Source organism: Canis aureus, chromosome 11, assembly GCF_053574225.1.
Source record: "Canis aureus isolate CA01 chromosome 11, VMU_Caureus_v.1.0, whole genome shotgun sequence".
Classification (NCBI taxonomy): domain Eukaryota; kingdom Metazoa; phylum Chordata; class Mammalia; order Carnivora; family Canidae; genus Canis; species Canis aureus.
Genome location: NC_135621.1, coordinates 72076928 through 72093565, shown reverse-complemented (window position 1 = coordinate 72093565; position 16638 = coordinate 72076928). Strand labels below are relative to the sequence as shown.

At 51.9% G+C, this 16638-nt stretch overlaps 1 protein-coding gene across 1 annotated transcript; it reads left to right on the top strand.

The window, feature by feature from the left end:
• The first annotated feature begins 577 nt into the window (after nucleotides 1-577).
• FIGLA (folliculogenesis specific bHLH transcription factor) lies at nucleotides 578-14345 on the top strand. Its single transcript, XM_077913228.1, has 5 exons — nucleotides 578-775; nucleotides 3282-3434; nucleotides 5145-5298; nucleotides 13995-14029; nucleotides 14279-14345. The coding sequence occupies exons 1-4, from the start codon at nucleotides 578-580 to the stop codon at nucleotides 13997-13999; spliced, it is 510 nt and encodes a 169-aa protein (XP_077769354.1). The 3' UTR covers nucleotides 14000-14029; nucleotides 14279-14345.
• Nucleotides 14346-16638: the final 2293 nt, after the last annotated feature.

Sequence of the window (16638 nt, the reverse complement as noted above, 5' to 3'; positions counted from 1 at the left end):
TGCTACTGTTCTTGCAACTTTGTTTCAAAATGAACTTTAAAAGTTCTCTGTGTAGCCATCGAATCTGGTCCGTGTACATGCGCACGTGCTGTATTTGCCTACAGGTGTCTCCCTGTAGCCAGGGGCGCAGCCCGCAACCTGCATTGACCGACGGAATTGGGGGGATTGGTTCTACCAGGTGGGCGGGTGAATCCAGGGTGCGGCCCAATGTGAGAGCAGGTGACGTCCGCAAGCCCCTTCACCAACGTCACCTGCGGGGCTGCTGCCCCCCCCACGGCCCCCAGGGCCTGGCTTCTGGAGGGCGGCCCAGCCTCCCGCCCTGGGGGGGCAAGGGGAGGCGCAGGTGGTCCAGGCCCCGCCCCCCGCGTGCCCAGGTGCCCACGCCAGGCCCCGCCCCACGTGGCCCAGGTGCCCACGCCAGGCCCCTCCCCCCTGCCCCGCCCTGTGCGGAGCAGGTGCCCTCGTCAGGCCCCACACCCGCCCCTCCCCCACCTCACGTGGCGCAGGTGCCTCCAGGCCCCTCCCTCCCCACGTGGAGCAGGTGCCGCCGCCAGGCCCCGCCCCCCCCGCCCCCGCCATGGAGCCGGAGCCGGTCCTGGGCGTCGCGCCGGCCGAGGTGCTGGAGGACGTGCTGCGGGAGCAGTTCGGGCCGCTGCCCCAGCTGGCTGCCATCTGCCGGCTCAAGCGGCTGCCGTCGGGCGGCTACTCGTCCACCGAGGACCTGCAGCTGGTGCTCGAGCGGCGGCGCGTGGCCAACGCCAAGGAGCGCGAGCGGGTGAGCGTCCTGCCCCCGCCGCCCCCGCCCCCGCCCCCGCCCCCGGCCGCGACCTCGGAGGCCCGCGGGGACACGCAGCGCCCGCCCCCCTGCCTCGCGCCCGGGCCCTGGGACGGGCTCCGCGGCGGCCACCCGCGCCACCTGTGCCACCTGTGCCACCTGAGCCACCTGCGCCCCCCGCGCCACCCACCCCACCTATGCCACCCGCGCCACCTGCGCCCCCCGCGCCACCTGCGCCCCCCGCATCCCCTGCACCCCCCGCGCCACCTGCGCCACCTGAGCCACCTGCGACCCCCGCGCCACCTGCCCCACCCGCGCCACCTGTGCCTCTCGCGCCACCTGCCCCCCCCCCGCGCCACCTGCCCCCCCCCCGCGCCACCTGCGACCACGCCCACGACGTCTCCCCTCCAAGTTGTGCCTCGACCTCCCTCCCGGCTGCTCCGCAGGCTGAAGCGCTGGGGCGCACGGGGCTCTGGTGCCTTCCCTCCCCTCGGCACCTGTGCCTGGACGCAGGGGTGGGGCGAGGCGGCCTAGACGAAGCTCTTTTCTCTTATCTGGAGGAAGGAAACACGGCGCCCCTGCGCGCGGCTCCCGCTCCGGCCCGTGTCCCGCGTCCCAGGGGCGGCGACAAGGCCCCAAGGTCCTGAGGCCGGAGCCCCCGGGGCATGTACTGGGGGTTTCAGTGCTTCCCAGGGCAGCCGGGCCCCCAGGTCCACCCCCACCGGCCTGGGCGCAGGGTCCCTGGGTGGGAGGCGGGAGGGGCCGAGCTAATGACCTTCATTCTTCTTGACAAGGATAGAATTAAAACACCCGAAAAACGGAGAAGCGACAGGGAACAGAGGGAACAGAGCACAGACCTAACGACCCTGAAGTCCTGCGTAGAACCTCGCAGCCTCTTTTCCTAGTTCTGTGTGTGCGTGTTATATTTATATAATGAAATTGTGAGGGGGTACATAGTCTTCTAGGTTTTTTACTTAACAGTATCGAAAGCATTTTCTCATTTTTTAAAAGGTGGACATATAGCATACCATTAGTTTTAGAGGTAGAGATGAGCGATTCATCAGTCTTACATAATCGCTCATTACAGGGCTCGTCACACCACCTGCCCTCCTTAATGCCCGTCCCCCGGTGACCCCATCCCCCTGCCCCCCACCCCCAGCGACCCTCAGTTTGTTTCCTGTGATTAAGAGTCTCTTATGGTTCGTCTCCTTCTCTGATGCTGTCATTTTATTCCTCCCTCCTCTGTTTTGTTTCTTAAATTCCACATATTAGCAACATCATATGATAATTGCCTTTCCCTGACCTGTTTAAGTTAACATGATCCCCTCTAGTTCCATCTGTGCCGTTGCAAATGGCAAGATTTCATTCTTTTTGATGACCGAGTAATGTTCCATTACGTGTATGTCACCTCTTCTTTATCCATTGGTCTGTTGATGGCCATGTGGGCCCTTTCCATAGTCTGGCTCTTGTGGACGTTGCTGCCATGAACATTGGGGTGCAGGTGCCCCTTTGGGTCACTGCATCTGTATCTTTTGGGCAAATCCCCAGCAGTACCATTGCTGGGTCGTAGGGCAGCTCTATTTTCAACTCTTCGAGGCCCCTCCACACTGTTGTCCAGAGTGGCTGCACCAGCTCGCGTTCCCGCCCACAGGGTAAGAGGTTCCCCTTTCTCCACATCCTCCCCAACATCTGTCGTTTCCTGACTTGTTCATTTTCACTGTTCTCACTGCTGTGAGGTGGGATCTCATTGTGGTTTTGATTTGGGATTTCCTCATTCTTTCTAAGAACGGCTTTTTACTGCATAGTCTTGTTGTATAAATGGACCAAAAATATCCAGTCTTTGTGCTTTTTGCAGCTTTTTACTGGTCTTTATGTGCATGTCTGATAATTGATCTCAAATAGAACGCTAGAGATGGAATTACGGGGACAGAGGATGTGCGCAACCTCACAACGTTCGATACCAGTTGCCCAACTGCTTTCTAGAGAAGTTTACTAATTTTCATCCCTTCTTACTGCATATAGAACTCTTTCCTTTGTCCGGCTCCAGTGCTAGGTATAATTAAGCAATATTACCAGCTTGGCGCATGAAAACTGATATCTAATTTCTATTTTGTGGTTCTTTTGTCCAAGTTCCAAATTTTCATATATTTATTGGTCTTTTGCCCTGCTGTAATGGGAGAACTGTGTCCATTGTTCACTTTGATCTGGAGTGGAAGGGGACTCTCACTCAATGGAATATATTGGCTTACGGTGAAAGGAAGAGGAGGGGGTTCAGCAAGCACACAGACCCCCCCTCCCCGCTTCCAGCCCATGCACCCACACAGCTGAGCTCATGCCACCCCTTCCCGGTCACCAGGAACTGTGCTGCTGGTGCAGCAGTGGCCCCGGCCCAGGCCGGCTTAGGTTCACCCCCCAGACAAGCCCTCACAACCCTCTTCTGGGGTTTGGGGGGAGATATTGTATCAGTTAGCTTCTCTGCCTGTCACTGTGCTTTTTTGTTTTCCAGATAAAAAATCTCAACCGTGGTTTTGCCAAACTGAAGGCACTTGTGCCCTTTCTCCCCCAAAGCAGGAAGCCTAGCAAAGTTGACATCCTTAAAGGTGCAACCGAATACATACAAGTTCTCAGTGATGTCTTGGAAGGAGCCAAAGTCTCTGAGGTAACCGCCAGGCAATTTCTGTGTTCTAGCTGTTTCTTACAATCCTGTGGGTTGTTTATGATCCATGTCTTAGGGAAGAGGAAACCAAGATACAGGTAAAGGCCACACAGCTAAGAAATTTCAGGACTGGGCTTTGAACCCAGATCTGTGTGAGCTTTGGCACAGAGTTCCTGATTATCTATCTCTCTACTTCTTTTTTCTTTTTTAAGATTTTATTTATTTATTCATGAGAGACACAGAGAAAGAGAGAGAGGCAGAGACACAGGCAGAGGGAGAAGCAGGCTCCACACAGGGAGCCCAATGCGGGACTCGATCCCGGGTCTCCAGGATCATGCCCCGGGCCGAAGGGAGGCGCTAAACCACTGAGCCACCCGGGCTGCTCATCTCTCTACTTCTTGTCACCGTCCAGGGCACCTAGCTTCTTGATAGCTAGGGAGTGAGAGGAGGCTTCTGGAAGCCCACCCTGCAGTGTGGTTTTCCACTGGACAGGACTCAGGAAGGAAGAGGCATTTTCCTTGGAGAGCACCCCCTGCCCCGGATAGACCACACTGGAATGCTCAGCAGTGGTTGTGATGCCCGTCTCATGGGGTTTGCAATGATTCGATGCAAGCCATTGGATGAAATCACTGAACTTAATAGAAAATATATTAAGTTTCCAAATGAATTGGCAAACTGTGAGCATATAGTTGTCACCACCGTTATCCAGGTGCACAGCTGAGAAGTGTCCCTTGGGCAGTAGAAGCTGTGGGCTGGTTATATGGGCTTGCTGCATGGTCAGGCAGGCTGTGAAGACTTGCAAGTGGGTTGGTCACCGGAGGAGGTAAGATAGGAAGAGAGAAAGGCCTTAGAAATGCACCCTAAGTGGCACCATTGGCCTGAGGGGAGAAGGAACCATGAGAGAAGGAAAGGTGGAGAAGCAAGATGGGACCTAAAGGCAGGCGGGGGAGACTTTCGGGAATCTGAGGGTGGGAAGCAGTGCAGGAAGCTATAGAAAGGCCCAACATGTGAGATGTGGGCTAGAAGCCACTTACAGGGGGTTGTGTGTGTGTGAGTGTCCAAAGTCCAGGCAGAGCATGATGGCAAAGTCCATCAAACTTGGAAATCTGAGGTCGGAAAGAAGAGCAAAAGGATGAAAGAAGAAAAGTGGTTAGATCAGTGAAAGTCTTTCCTAAGTAGCAGAGTGACTGTGTTTAGGAACAGAAGAGGACAGGCCCTGGAGAGTAGAGGAACCCAATCGTTTTAGAGACTTAGGGCAGGAATTGCCAGGCATCTGATGGTACTTAATTTTTTTCCCCTTGTGCCCTCGTCCTACTTGGGTGACTGCTGAGGGGAAGCATTCTGCAGTCAGGAACGGATTGTCCTGTTAGCTAATTGGATGCTTGGCTCGTGGCGCGACCACGGGGTTTGCACACACACAGGCGGCTGCCTTGGCCTTTCCTTGCACGCATAGCAGACGTGCTCTGTTTGTGCTACATTCATTATAAGACACGGGATATGCTCCAGGGGATAATAGTTTTAATGCAGCTGCCAAGTGCACAACACGTTAAGGTCATAGACGAATGGATACAGCCCATTGAGCAATGATTTTCTCTCCACAATTAAGATTGCCTTTGTCGCTTAAGCCACATTGATTAAAATTTGGGGAATATATTAAGTCTTCGAAGTCTGATTGTCGTATTGCACTGTTTGACTGCTAAATATGGTTTCTAGAGACAGGGTCCAGGTCACCAGAACTATAGCAACCGCCCTCCCGAACCACCGGTAGCGCTGGCTGGAGATGTGCCGAGGAACCCCGGGCAGCACGCCGGCCGCCCTGTGGGCTTGAAGAGCGAGGAGGAGAGGCCCTGGGCGGACGGCGGCAGCGGTGAGTCGCGCACTTGTCCCCGAGCCTGGCGTCTGCGACCGCAGTTCTCTCCCCAACAGGGAGTCCGGTGAAGTGTTTCTTCCTAAGTAGCCGCATAGGTGTCAAGACCTCAAAGTACTTTCCCTGAGGTGTGTGCAATTTCCCGTGCTAAAAAGGGCCGGAAATAAGACCGTTTTGTGGAAGTGCCTCGGTGGGAAAGTGAAGGCTGGTCGTTTGGAAAAAATCTATTAAGTCTCAGCAACTCAAGGAGAAGGCACCCCCCCCCCCCCCCGGAATGACTCAGGACAGACCTGAGTTTGCTTTCTTATGACCCTAATTATTTCTCAAAAGTTTGACTCTGAGGTCTCCAGGAAAAGAAGCAGCTAGCCGTACGTGCAGGCGCCTGCAGATACCAAATACGCGTGCACGCACGGTTTCTTTTGTTTTTTGTTTTTTTTTGAGTCAGCTTTGTTGGAAAGTAGCATTTTCTCTTTTTAAAATTTTATTTCATTTAAATTCAGTTAATTAACATATAGTGTATTATTAGTTTCGGAGGCACAGGTCCGTGATTCCCCAGTTGCAGGTGACACCCGGTGCCCACGACGTCACGTGCCCTCCTTCATGCCCGTCCCCCAGGCACCCCATCGCCCCTCGCCTCCCCTTCAGCGCCCCTCAGTTTGTTTCCTATAGGAAGGCAGCATTTTCTAGGTAAAAACAAGAATTTATCAGAGTAGCTCTTATTACTTTGCCAAACCGGTGAAGCTGCGAGACAGGGGAGCAGCTGCTTCCCCGAGTCCTCGAGGGGACTCCTCGCCCCGTGAGGTTCTGTGCTACTCTGACGAGCCCCCCGTCACCCCGCAGCACGACCGCGTGGAACCGGAGCCAGGCCCGCCGTAGCAAGGAAGGCGCCTGGTGCGACGTGAGGGGCCGCGTGAGTCGGGGACTCATGCGTGATGCCCGCCGGTGGGGGCCGTTCAGATAGCAGCTGAGCGTGGGGTTCAAATGCCGGCGTCCCCCCTTGCTAGCTATGCGACAGCCAGTGAGCTACCGAAGCTCTCTAGTCCCCAGTTTTCCCGTCTGTGGAATGGGAACGGTGATCATACCTACCTTGTATATCAGGCCGTTGCGCGACTCAGTGGCATCGTGTCACAGAGGTGTCTGGGGCAGTGGCTGGCCCGTCGGTGCTCACGTGCACGTACACCTGCGCAATCAACATCCTAGCTCTGCCTGTAGCAAGTGCTCTGGTTTGTTCCCTTGGCCCCATAGCGCTCTCCTCGGGTGTGGGGTCCTGCAGGCTCCCTGCGGACCGGCTGGCCTTGGCTGCCACTTCTGACTTGATTACTGTGTCCTGAGGATTGTACTTTTGCACACGCGCTGTTTCAGGTGTTCATGCTCCGGCCACCTGACCTCCCTACAACCAAGCCTTCCCTTCCAGTCAACGCTTGGGAAGCAGAATTCCTATTGCTACCACAGGAGCTCACAGAGAATGGCCGAGAGCAAAAGCCAGGGTGAAGCTATGACCTAAGCTCAACCTCGAACCTGGCTCTCTGTTAGTGACATCTTCATGGGTTCCAGGTGTTACGGCAAGACCCCTCCTTGCGGGTAGTCCTCACCGATCCTCGGCGGGGAGATCTCCGCACGTCATCCTTGTGCCGAGCCGCCTGGCTGCACGGGCGTGAACTGGGCTGGGCGTGAACTGATGGAAGTGGAGCCGGCGTAGGTTTGGCGACGCCAGCAGCAAAGATCTATAGGGCGGCCTCGTCTTCCAAGGGTTATTGATCCTGGAAATAGGCCATTGCTAGTAAGTAGATTGAAAGTGGAGACTAACACTTTCTAGTAAGATGCAGAAAAGTCCTAACTGGAACTTTCTTTGAAAAGGGGAGAAACACACTTAAATTTTTTGTCCTTTCTAGCAGAAGGTCCAGCTGGAAGCATGAGTTCATTTAGCTGTCACACCTCTAGCCTCCATCCGTCCGGAACACTCCGCTGGTCCTTCCATGGCTTTTATGACCTTGACGTGTTGGAGGATCATAGCCCAGTTTTGTCAGGTGTTTGATTTGGGTCTGTTTCCTCCTGATTAGATTCAGACATGAGTCTTTGGTGGGGGGGAAGATCACCCCCTACTGGGTGGGGTGCATTCTGATTTGTTCTATTACTAAGGACATTCGCTTTAGTCGTTGGCTTCCCGTGGTGAAGCTATCTCTACGTCCCGTTCTGCATCCAACATTCTGTATTTGTGAAACTTTCGATTTTGAAATAATTATAGATTCACAGGAAGTTACAAAGGTAATCCAGAGAAGTCCCGTGTACCCTTTAGGGTCTGGACTTTTACGTAGGGCAGTGCCCTTAAATCATCCCAGGGATTGTATTGAAAGTCCAGGCCCCCTTCTCTCCGCTGAGTGTTAGTCCATGGGACGGATGTGTCACAGTTTTTATCATCATGATATCACAGCGTTTCATGACTTATTTTGTTACTCAAGTTGTCCTCATTGTGGCCAGTGAAAGCCCCTCAGATGGGCCACCTTTCTGCTTGACCTGTCACTCTCCTTCTTCGACCACTTCCTTTCGGGCAGAAGATGCTCTGAGCTTGAGCGTCATGCACTTTCCCATCCCTGGCCCTGAAACGGCTCTTTCATCAGGGACACCCCACGTGTGACTCACCTCTCCTCTCTCCGCTGTCTCCCGCGCGGTGGCTCGTCTCTTCACCCCTTTTGGGCTTTAGCACCCCGATGAGTTTGTGAGGGCTCCCATAACAAAATACACGGATTTTGGTTTAAGCAACAGAAATTTATTTCTCGCAGTTCTAGGGGTTGGAGGTCCAAGATCAAGATGGTGGTAAATTTGGTTTCTTCGGAGGCTTCTCTCCTTGGCTTGCAAATAGTCTTTCCTCTGCATATGTGTGCCTCAATTTTCTCTTATAAGGACACTAATCATCATGGATTGGTGCCCACCCTTTGTTACATTTTATTTTATTTTATTTTATTTAAGATTTTATTTATTCATGAGAATACACAGAGAGGAGATGGAGAGAGAGAGGCAGAGACCCAGGCAGAGGGAGAAGCAGGCCCCATGCAGGGAGCCCGATGTGGGACTCGATCCCAGGTCTCCAGGATCACGCCCTGGGCTGAAGATGGCGCTAAACCGCTGAGCCACCTGGGCTGCCCCATTTTATTTTTTTAATTTAAATTTTAGTTAACATTCAGTGCGATGTTGGTCTTAGGGGTAGATTCAGTGATTCATCATTTACGTTCAACACCCCGTGCTCATCACAAGTGGCCTCGTTAGTGACCATCACCCATCCCACCCACCCGCCCCACCTCCCTCACCCTTCATTTTAACTCAGTCACCCCTTTTAAGGCTCTGTCTCCAAATACAGTTGCATTCTGAGGTGTGGGGGGTCGGGCTTCAGCATGTGAATTGTGAGGGGACATAATTCAGCCCGTGACAGCACCCGTGACAAGCTGCCCCTCCGTAAGGATCCTCTCCCTGGTGCTGACGTTCAACTCAGGCCACCCCTTCCCCACACAGGGACGCCTCCTCACCTGCTTGGACTCTGGCTCACCACGTGAGGTCACCTAACGCACGCAGGCCTGCTGGCTTTGGCATGGGTGTCTTCTCCCCGTGCCCCTTACCCTTCTTACCCGGCTTGGGTCTGACCCTCCATGCCAGCTGCCCTTCAAGGCCCCTCTCCTGCTGATTGGACTTCACCTCTTTGCACTGGGCCGCCCCCCATGCGGGCACGTCCCGTACCTGCTTGGTCTCTGACACCCTGGACTCGGCCATCTCCGTGTGTGGAGGCCATCCTCACTCTGCTTAGCCTCCAGCACTTAGGGCCACCATGGGTCCCCCTGCCTCACTGTGAGCTAAGCAGGTGGCTTGAGCAGGTATCCAAAATCATAGTTAAGAATTTTAAAAGGCCTGCATTTTACTATCAAGAACCAGGATGGAGTAAGGGGGTCCAGAGAAACAAAGCTCAGCCTGGCCTTTGTTTGCCAAACAATTCATAAGGGTATGCAGCTTACCTGAAGAGGCGACTCTACAGGGCTTCGGGGTCCTGGCCACACACCCTAACTGGGAACCTGGAGATAGCTGATGGGACTCATTGGACTGAAATGCTTAGGTACAGAGGGGCTTAGAGTCTGGGAGGCAGGCCACCTCCAGCTTCCGTTTGCAGGCACGGCAACCTTCCTCCTGCCCTTGGAGAGGATCCTGAGGAGTGGAATCCTGGTGCTGGCAGAGACGGGCATTTTTGGGGATTTGAGGATGGGGTCAGAGCAGGCTGTGCAAGATCAACAACATTCCTGAGAGGCAAAAATCCCAAATGAAGTACATAAGAATCTGCTGATGGCAGGCATGGAGATTAACTTCTTGGGCCAGAGCAGCTTCACTTGGGGACTGAATCAGCAAGCGTGTCTGCAAATGGAGAGGGCCACAAGCTGCGTGAAGCCGCTGCACCTGCCATGGCAGGAATAGGGGTCAGTGTCAAGGTCCTGGTGAGGCTCATTAAGAATTGGATTTTCGGGACACCTGGGAGGCTCAGCGGTTGAGCATCTGCCTTCAGCTCAGGCCGTGACCCCGGGGTCCTGGGATCGAGTCCCGCATCGGGCTCCCTGCATGGAGCCTGCTTCTCCCTCTGCCTGTGTCTCTGCCTCTCTCTGTGTGTCTCTCATGAATAAATTAAAAAAAAAAGATTTGGGCTTTCAAGGTATAGGATTTTGCTGTCTTGGAATCGATTGGGGTGACAGGACGTTCACTGACCCGCCATTGCTTATTTTGACACCTGTGTTGGTGGCTTGGGCATTTCATATCCTGCAAGGCTCTGACTTACATTCAGAGTCGCTTGAGTTCCCACAGAGGCCGTTTCCCTGGACAAAGCCCGTCCTCATGTTGGGGTGAGACGCCAACTCTGCTGGGGTCAGAGGGCTCTGGAAGGGAGTATGTGGATGAATGTGAGCACCTGTTAGGGCCCAGATGTGCTGGCCTGTCGTGGGCGCGCACCTTGGAAGGGCTGGTGCGGGATGGAAGCCTCTGCGGAAGGTGATTTCCACTACCAGGTTGCGGTTATCTGTGTGTGATGCTACTCCCCGGGGGCATTGCCTCTACTAGCACTTTAAGCTCTGAAACGCGGTGGTCTAGCCAGCTGGGATGTTCATCAGCCCCCTGGGAAGGTGCTGAGCACCTGTGCCCTGCCTCCCATCTCCCATTTCCCCCGGGCGCTGGTGTGTGGTAGGAAACCTCCTTGCGAGCGGGGTGGTTCAGGCTTCTCCCTGGGAACCATAGGTCGCTGGTACCCTACCGGGCGTGTTCTGATGAGTTCACCCAGCAGAGTATTTTCAAAACTTGAACTTTCTTTCGATGGAGTGGGTGCTGTGTGGTTCATCAGCCCCCCCCCCCCCCCCCCCCCCGCGCTGCAGTACTGGTTTTGGCATTAAACTCTCCAAGCCAGGACCCGGTGCAGGCCACTCTAGCGGTTGCATTGGCTCAGGGTGTTGCTGTGTCTTCTAAAGTCTGGGGGTTCAGGGATTGGTGCTGCGATGATACGGATGTCGGCTGTTCTCCCTGGAACTTCGGAAAGGTGAGATCTAGAGCAGACGGGACAGGATCCATCCAACCTGGGAGTGACAGCACCTCTATCGGAGGGTGCCTCGGGCTGCAGCTGCTCAGGAAGAGATGCGAGCGGCATTCAAGGAAGACTCTTGAGGCTCAGTCTGAGCGGGATGAGGAGAAAATGTTAGAGGAGAGATGAATTTCTTCATGAAAATAAGAGAGGGAGATTTCCTTTGTTGTGACTCTCGGTCTTCCGTCCCCACAGAAAAACTAATCACAAAAGTGGGTTTGGTGAACGTGTGTGAAGTTGGGTGCGTTTAATAAGATCTCTACCTACCATGTGCTCCTAACTCTGTCTGTGAGCCGAGCACAACTGGACAAAGCCAATAATCTCTCTTTCCCTGACATATGATGGGCCGGGTGGTTAAGTTAATGAAGTGAGCCCTAATCTATTCTAGTGGACTTCTGGAGGGAATATTTATAGGAGTTTTACAGAAGGCCTATCTTGTTGGTTCCACATGGATACAGAGGAAAATCCCCCCTCAAAGGTCGAGGCAGGACTTCTCTGACGTGCTACCGACGTCCCTTATAGATGTCTCATTGGGTTCGCAGAAAGCCATCGAGTACTAGAACCACAGAAGCTAGCCCCTGAGGGGGGTCAGTGTGTCCTCCCACCCTCTACCTTATCGGCCTGTTCTAATCTCTGGGTTATCCGGAATGGATTAGCAATAAGATGGACTCTAGCAACGTAGTGTTAACGGTAGATCTTCTGGTGGGAGGGTAGGGGCTATAAGTACGACTTGATTATTTTGGGGAATTCTTCCGGTCCTCTTTGGGTCACTCCCTTTTTGGAAGACGTTTGTCCCCAAGAATGTATCCTTCTGCAACACCAGTAAGGAAGATGGGCCTGGGGCACCTGCCTCGTTGGGGTGCTCTGAGGTGAGGAGAACATAGGAATAGGGTTTTCCTGCATCATACAATTTGGAACAGGTCCCCAAGGGAAAAGACAGGCCGTATGGGACTTGGTGGCCAAAGCCCTGCTCGTTATAAAGGAGCTCATTTGCTGGAAGACCATCCGTGCGGCCTCCCCTGGAGATGTGCGATGACAAGGCTAAGGTCGCAATGCTGGGTTCTGATCTCCGGGACCTTGCTGGGCTTTCACACACCAAAGCAGGATTGACGAATAATGAGCACAGTTTAGAGGGAAAGGAATGTAACTTTCTACACTGGCTTCTACTTGTTTTCGAGAACCCAGTAAGACCCATGGCTCAGGTGGTGGGAAGACTGGCTTACCCCACTAAGGGTAAATACTGTATCTGTTCAATGCTCAGATTCCCTATGGGGCTCTTTGCCTCGTATGCCATCTCCCCTAGGAGATCTCTTGTCCTCCTCTAGGTGCAGCCAGGGTTGTCCGTACTACGGGGCTGGAGCGGGAGTGCTCATGTGCGCTTCCCCAGCTATTCCTGGGCCCCATCCTGTTGAGCTGACATCTGCTTGGATGTCCATGGCCCCACTGTGGCTTCTCTTCTCCAGGCCAGGCTTTCTGGGCCTTCTCCCTGCAGAACGCAGGCATCTTCTGGTCCCCTTGACTTTCCCGCTTCCAGACGGGCCATGCCGCTGCCCTCAGGCACCTACTTGATGATGTCCCTCAGCCATGCGGTCATAAATTCCCAAGAAGTGGGTACAAATCCTTGCTTTCCTTAGATCCTTCTTTACTTTTCTTGGGTTCTGTTCCCTCATGTAACTCCTCCCCATCCTCGGGTCGAGGCCCAGGATGACGTGGTACAGGGCTCCTCCCAGGGATGCGGCAGCTTCTACAAACCAGCTCTGTCCCCTCTGAATAACTACTTCCTGCTGTTTCAACCGTCATCTCCATTTTGGATGTAGGAAGTCTTCCCCATAGCACGCTTGCCTCCTCCCCGCTTGGTGACCACCTGAGCTGCCAGGTGAGCGCCGGCCCACCAGAACGCACACGCTTATTCTCCCTTCCAACAAAGTCAGCTTCTTTCAAATGAGAGCCTTGCTTTTTCAGACTATTGTTGCCGAGAACTGAAATCTGAAGCTGAGCGAGGGCTTCTGGGTGGTATCTAGCTACGTCTTTCCTTGCCCCCACCCCAAGCCTTGGCTCAGCGGGGGAGGGAAAGGCACATTGAACGATATGTCAAACCATACGGTTATACAGCCAACAACAGTCACATACCCACCTAATTAGGGGGACTGAGCAGCAAGCTAGTCTGTTTCTGAGACCACCCTCTTCCTAGACCCTCAACTATTCAAATGAGGCCAACACGCATTTCAAAAAAAAAAAAGAACTATAGCAACATCAATAATCTTCAGCAAGTTTCCATATTCTGATACTTAAATACTTACATTTCTGGAATTTTGTAGCTAATGCTTAAAATCAAACTAAGGTGATGATCTTAGTTGGGTGATGGTACAACTCTAGGCTACAGGGTTAAATTATCCTTTAACTCTTTGGGTAAACCCAGTTATACTGGAGTTTGCCTTTTAGGTTTTAGCACACTCTGGATATGTTCAAACCTAAATTTGAACTATTAATGTTCACTTAATCACATGTGTAGTGGAAAGACTTGATCAAGATCAGAAGTTATTGATACTTACTTTGTGCTGGGCGCCATTCCTGGTGGTGTATATGTATTATTTAATTTTCATGACCACCCTGTGCTGTATAATTATATCCACTTTACGTATCAGGAAACTAGAAAACAGAAGTTAAGGAACTTGCCCAATATCCAGATGGGTCAGTGAAGGATGGAATCAGGGCATGTGACTATAATACCTCATTATCCACAGTGATTGACTGCAGTGACTTTATTTTTCATCATGAGTTTTTTTTCTTCAAGTTGAGATTTCAGAATATTAAGACCCAAAATGATCTTACCATCTTAGTGAAATTACTGATGAAAATATACTAAAGTGCTTCCGAAATTTTTCTTATACAACAGAATTAAGAAACTATCACAGCGTATACAACACCGTGTTTCTGTTTCTTCTTATTCTATCACTGACACATTTAGAGGCTACTACAAGTTTTAATGGTCCATTAAATGGAATGGTTTTCTAATTTTGGACATTTAAGTTGTTTTCAGGCTTTCGTTGTCATAAATATGGCAAACAGCCTGATGTGTTTATGTCTTTCTGTCTTTTAGGGTAGGTTCCTAGAAGTGGAAGTCCTGAGTCACAGGTAGGTACAATCTATGGCTTGACGCATGGGGTCACTTTATAATCCGTCCAGCTCTGGGTGCCGATTTCACCATATCCTTGCTAACAGTGGGATGTATTAAAATAATGAAATTTCAAAAGGTTAAAAAAAATGCTATCTTTCAACTTATAAAGCTTTGATGACTAATGAAACATTTTTTATATAGTTGTTTTGGGAACGGTCTGTTCTTGGCATTTAGCCATTTATAAGGGACTTTCTTCTCTGTTACAGGCTCCCCCAAGTATGAAAAATGAACAGGCCCCACCCAGGGCGATCTTCTAGAGACAAATAAATGCACTCTTGAAAGTTTTGGAGTCTCGTTAAAAATTGTGATATTTCAAAGTTTAACAATTACTCTTTAAATGGCCTTACTTGTCACACATCTACTCAACTCCTTTTCCTTAAACTCATGCTTTGAAGAAGTAGGCTTCAGGGTCTTCAGCCTTTTTGCTTACCCCTCAACCCCTATGCAGCTCCCATCCTCATCCTTTCAGGACGTCTGTATAATATCCTTCACTCTGTTTCCATCACTTGACGAATAAGTGCCTATTCCCCTTCCTGGGGGAAATTAACCTTTAATAGGAATATAAACTTTTTTAAATGATTTTTTTTATTTATTCATGAGAGACAGAGGGGAGAGAGAGAGAGAGAGAGAGAGAGAGGCAGAGACACAGGCAAAGGGAGAAGCAGCAGTCTCCATGCAGGGAGCCTGACATGGGACTCGATCCCGGGACTCCAGGATCACACCCTGGGCCAAAGGCAGACACCAAACCCCTGCACCACTGGGGCTGCCTGGAATATAAACTTAAACTAGAAGAGTAAGGAGTGGTAATCATCGGCCACTGGTGGTGACAATTTTCAAGGCTGTCTAGGTACCCAGCTCAGGCCAAAGGCACCTTCAGCATGGGGACAGTCTTCATCTTTATAACAACTGCTCACAAAGACGCAGCACTTCTATATGCTGTATCTGCTCCTACGCTTCACAGGTTACCTTGTTCTCACAACAATCCTGTGAAATAGGCATCAGGGTCCCTCCCTGCTGTACAGGTGGAGAAACCAAGGTGCAGAGGTTGCGTATCTGCGTGGGCAGCCACAATCTAAATCCTGTACTGGGTGCCTTACACAACAGAAATTTATTTCTCGAAGTTCTGGAGAAGTCCAAGGTCAAGGCCAGAAGGGTTTTGGTTTCTGGCGAGGTTGCTCTTCCGGCTTGCAGGCTTCTCTCCACGGCCTCGCATGGCAGGGGGCTGTGGGCATAAGGAGAGAACAGGCAGTGTGTGCGTGAGTGAGCAAACCCTTATCCCCCTTCTTCTTAGAAGGACACCCATCCTGTCAGATTAAGGGCCCCAACCTTATGACCTCATTTAACCCTAACAACCACCTAAAAGCCCTATCTCCAAGTACGGTCACGTTGCAGTTGGGGGTTAGGGCTTCAACCTACGAATTTCGGGGGCAGGGCACAATCCCTGGCCTTTGGCCCCCAACTCCAAAAGTTCATGACCTTAACACATGCAAAATATGCTTCATCTCAACAGCCCCCAAAGTCTTAACTTGTTCTAGCGTGAGTTCTAAAGTCTGAAGTTCAAGGTCTCCTCTAATATCCTCTAAATCACATACGGAGGAGACCTGAGTATGATTCATCTGGAGGTGAAATGCTCTTCCAGCCATGAGCCTGTGAGACCGGACAAGTTAGGTGCTTCCAAAATACAAGGGCAAGCAGGCGTAGGACAGACCTTCCCGTTCCACAGGAGGAAATCAGAAGAAAGGGGCGGTGGGTTCCAAGCAAGCCCCGGACCCAGCAAGGCCAATTCCGTTATATGGTCAGCCTTTGTAGTAATCCTCTTTGGCTCAGTACCCTACCTCCCAGGCCCGCCGCGTTGGGAGCGTCACCCCAGGCAGCTCTGCGGTGGCTCTGCCCTCTGAAGCCCAGGAGGAAGCCAACTTGACCCCTAGGCCTGTGGTTGGAATGGCAGCCCTGATGATCCCTGAATCATCCTTGGGGTCGTTCTTCCCCTTCCTGGAAGAGCAGGGCACATCTGGACCCGAATAGCTTTGTGGTTTTGTCATGCAGGATCCAAGAAATTCGACAGTCTTCCTTCATCCTGTCCTGCTTTTTCTGCCCCCTAAGGTCAAACCAGCGCTGTCTTTGCTGGAAAAACCCATTTCTATTCTAGCCTCTGCTAAGGTGGCTGACTAGGTCCGCGAGTTACACCCCCGTGACCTCTCTATAAAATCATTATTCAGCCACAACCTTCGTGCTCCCTTCAAAACAAGCTTTTTTTTTTTTTTACCCTTTGCAGCGTAGATGGGCTGAGACTTTTCCTAGTCTTCAAACTCTGGTTCCTTTGTGTTTCATGATTCTTCCTTTAATTCCTCGTTCCTCTTGTATTTTACTATTAGTAGTAAGAAGGACCCTCATTGCCCTTTCACTATTTTGCTTAGATATCTCCTCTGTTCCATATCTAATTTTATCACTTGTAAGTTCTACCTTCTACAAAGCAGTAGGACACAATTTGGCCAAGTTCTCTGCCACTTTTATAACCAGGACTGCCTTTCCCTGGAGTCTGGGGCGCTCCACCAGCTGCGGGTGC

What these genes read in the sequence shown, in the direction of transcription:
- FIGLA (XM_077913228.1), top strand. Translation starts at nt 578, where the DNA reads ATGGAGCCGGAGCCGGTCCTGGGCGTCGCGCCGGCCGAGGTGCTGGAG. An exon ending in ACGCCAAGGAGCGCGAGCGG is followed by an intron (nt 776 to 3,281) that starts GTGAGCGTCCTG and finishes TTTGTTTTCCAG; the next exon opens with ATAAAAAATCTCAACCGTGG. An exon ending in AAGGAGCCAAAGTCTCTGAG is followed by an intron (nt 3,435 to 5,144) that starts GTAACCGCCAGG and finishes TATGGTTTCTAG; the next exon opens with AGACAGGGTCCAGGTCACCA.